Raw genomic sequence first — 1,923 nt, 5'->3', positions numbered from 1 at the left:
GAATCTGGATAGGGGAGCGCGTAGAACGCGCGCTGCTGATGTGCACAGAGCCCGGGATGGCCAGCATCCGCCCTCGTGGTCGCGAACAGCGCCGGTCGGCGCGTGCGGCTCTGGCAGCCGCCCGGCCGCGTCGGAGCTGCAGAGAGCGGCACGCGGCCCGGTGCCGTTCGGGCGCCGCTCACCGCTTCGCAGCGAGCCCGGGCTCTGTAAACATCTCCGTCGCGAGCTGCGCACGCCCCGCGGGTCCGTGTGACTGTAGCTGTATCTCCCAAACATCTCCCGCAGCTCAAAGCGATCTCGGCCTAATCTCCACGGCTCGAGATTGCACGAGATAAAAACGGCGCTCTCGAGGTGGGGCGCCAAGATCTGGATAGCGGAGCGCGTAGAACGCGCGCTGCCGATGTGCACAGAGCCCGGGATGGCCAGCATCCGCCCTCGTGGTCGCGAACGGCGCCGGTCGACGCGTGCGGCTCTGCGTCAACCAGTACGGAGCCCGAAATGCGTCCAAAAGTAAAAAAATCAGCTTTCCGCGCCTCTTCACTGCTCGCCGCCGCGCAGGCGCGTTCCGGGGGCCCAGTGGAGCATTTCATCTAGTGGCGGCACCAGCTCTAGAGAAATTTATAATTTCTCAGTGGGGTTTTGACATAGTGGCGGAGCCGGAGCCGGAGCTTCGCTCTGGAGCTTGACGCGCCTCGAGGCAAGCTGGACTTGAAAGGCGCAAGCAAGAGGCGAGGCGGCCTCGCGGCCCTGCCCGCGCAGAGAGAACGGCGGCCGCCCTTTCCGCCGTCAGCAGCGCGCCTTTGCGAGGGAGTAGAGGAAGACGCCGCCGATGGCGACGGCGGATCCGAGCGCGCCGGCAGGAGTGAGCGGGTTGCGGAAGACGACGAGGGAGATGAGGATGACGGCGACGCGCCTATGGGAGTCGAACCGATGGGGAGTGAATCGCTGCGTGAGTGCACGGAGTGCCCTGCCGAGAGGCAGAGGGGAGGGGAGGCAGAGGGGAGGAGAGGAGGGGAGGCAGAGGGCAGCGGAAGACGCGTTTGTGACGGTATGTTGGCTCGAATCTCGGCGGTATCTCGGCGGTATCTCGGCGGTATCTCGGCGGTATCTCGGCGGTATCTCGGCACGCGCTTGACGGTGTTGGCGACGGCGTGCGTCACCGGGTGAACCTACATGGCGAGATCTCGCCGAGATCTCGCCGAGGTCTCGCCGAGATCTCGCCGAGGTGCGGGCGACGGCGTAGGGCTTGCCGACGAGAGGGCGAGGAAGGCGCACTCATTGTAAAAGTAGTGCGACGTGCCTGATCACAGCAGGAATATGGGAGTAGCAGCAGCAGCAGCAGCAGCAGCAGCAGTAGCAGTAGCAGTAGTAGTAGTAGGGGAGCAGGAGCAGGAGCAGGGTGGGGGTAAGTAAGTAAGTAAGTGAAGTTGTGCAGTAGCGAAAGTAGTGCGACGTGCCGAGGAGCAGCAGCTGGCGTGCGAACGTGCGGCGGCCCATCTTTTCGACGGTCGCGGCGGTGCCTGGCGGCAAGACGGTGAGGGTGAGGTGTGGGCGAGGTGTGGGTGAGGTGTGGGCGAGAGGTGGAGGTGTGGGTGAGGTGAGGGCGAGAGGTGTGTGGGCAAGAGGTGAGAGGTGTGGGTGAGGTGTGGGCGAGAGGTGGAGGTGTGGGTGAGGTGTGGGCGAGAGGCTTGGGCGAGGCGAGTGCCCGCGGCGATGCGAGGCCCCTCGACGAGCGCGGCGACGGGGAGGCAGCCGAGGAGGGCCATGAGGGTGAGCACTCCGTACAGGTTCTGCGAGGTGAGGTTCGAGCCTACAGACGGCGGGAGAGACACGTCCGAGACACGTCCGAGACACGTCCGAGTCGAGGCGCGGGCACGAGGGGAGGGGGAGGCACGAGCCGATGTCTCCGCCCGACATGACGCT

At 65.6% G+C, this 1,923-nt stretch overlaps 1 protein-coding gene across 1 annotated transcript; it reads right to left on the bottom strand.

Annotated features, from left to right (window-relative positions):
* Nucleotides 1-786: 786 nt before the first annotated feature.
* EMIHUDRAFT_255356 (hypothetical protein) lies at nucleotides 787-1,497 on the bottom strand (the record flags this gene model as incomplete). The annotated part of the gene is made up of 2 exons (XM_005773524.1): nucleotides 787-913; nucleotides 1,454-1,497. The coding sequence occupies 2 exons, from the start codon at nucleotides 1,495-1,497 to the stop codon at nucleotides 787-789; spliced, it is 171 nt and encodes a 56-aa protein (XP_005773581.1).
* Between the last annotated feature and the right edge of the window lie 426 nt (nucleotides 1,498-1,923).

The sequence above is a fragment of the Emiliania huxleyi genome (assembly GCF_000372725.1).
Source record: "Emiliania huxleyi CCMP1516 unplaced genomic scaffold EMIHUscaffold_3359, whole genome shotgun sequence".
NCBI classification, from domain to species: domain Eukaryota; phylum Haptophyta; order Isochrysidales; family Noelaerhabdaceae; genus Emiliania; species Emiliania huxleyi.
Note: the sequence above shows the minus strand (reverse complement) of the source record. Positions and strands in the feature narration are given on the sequence as shown.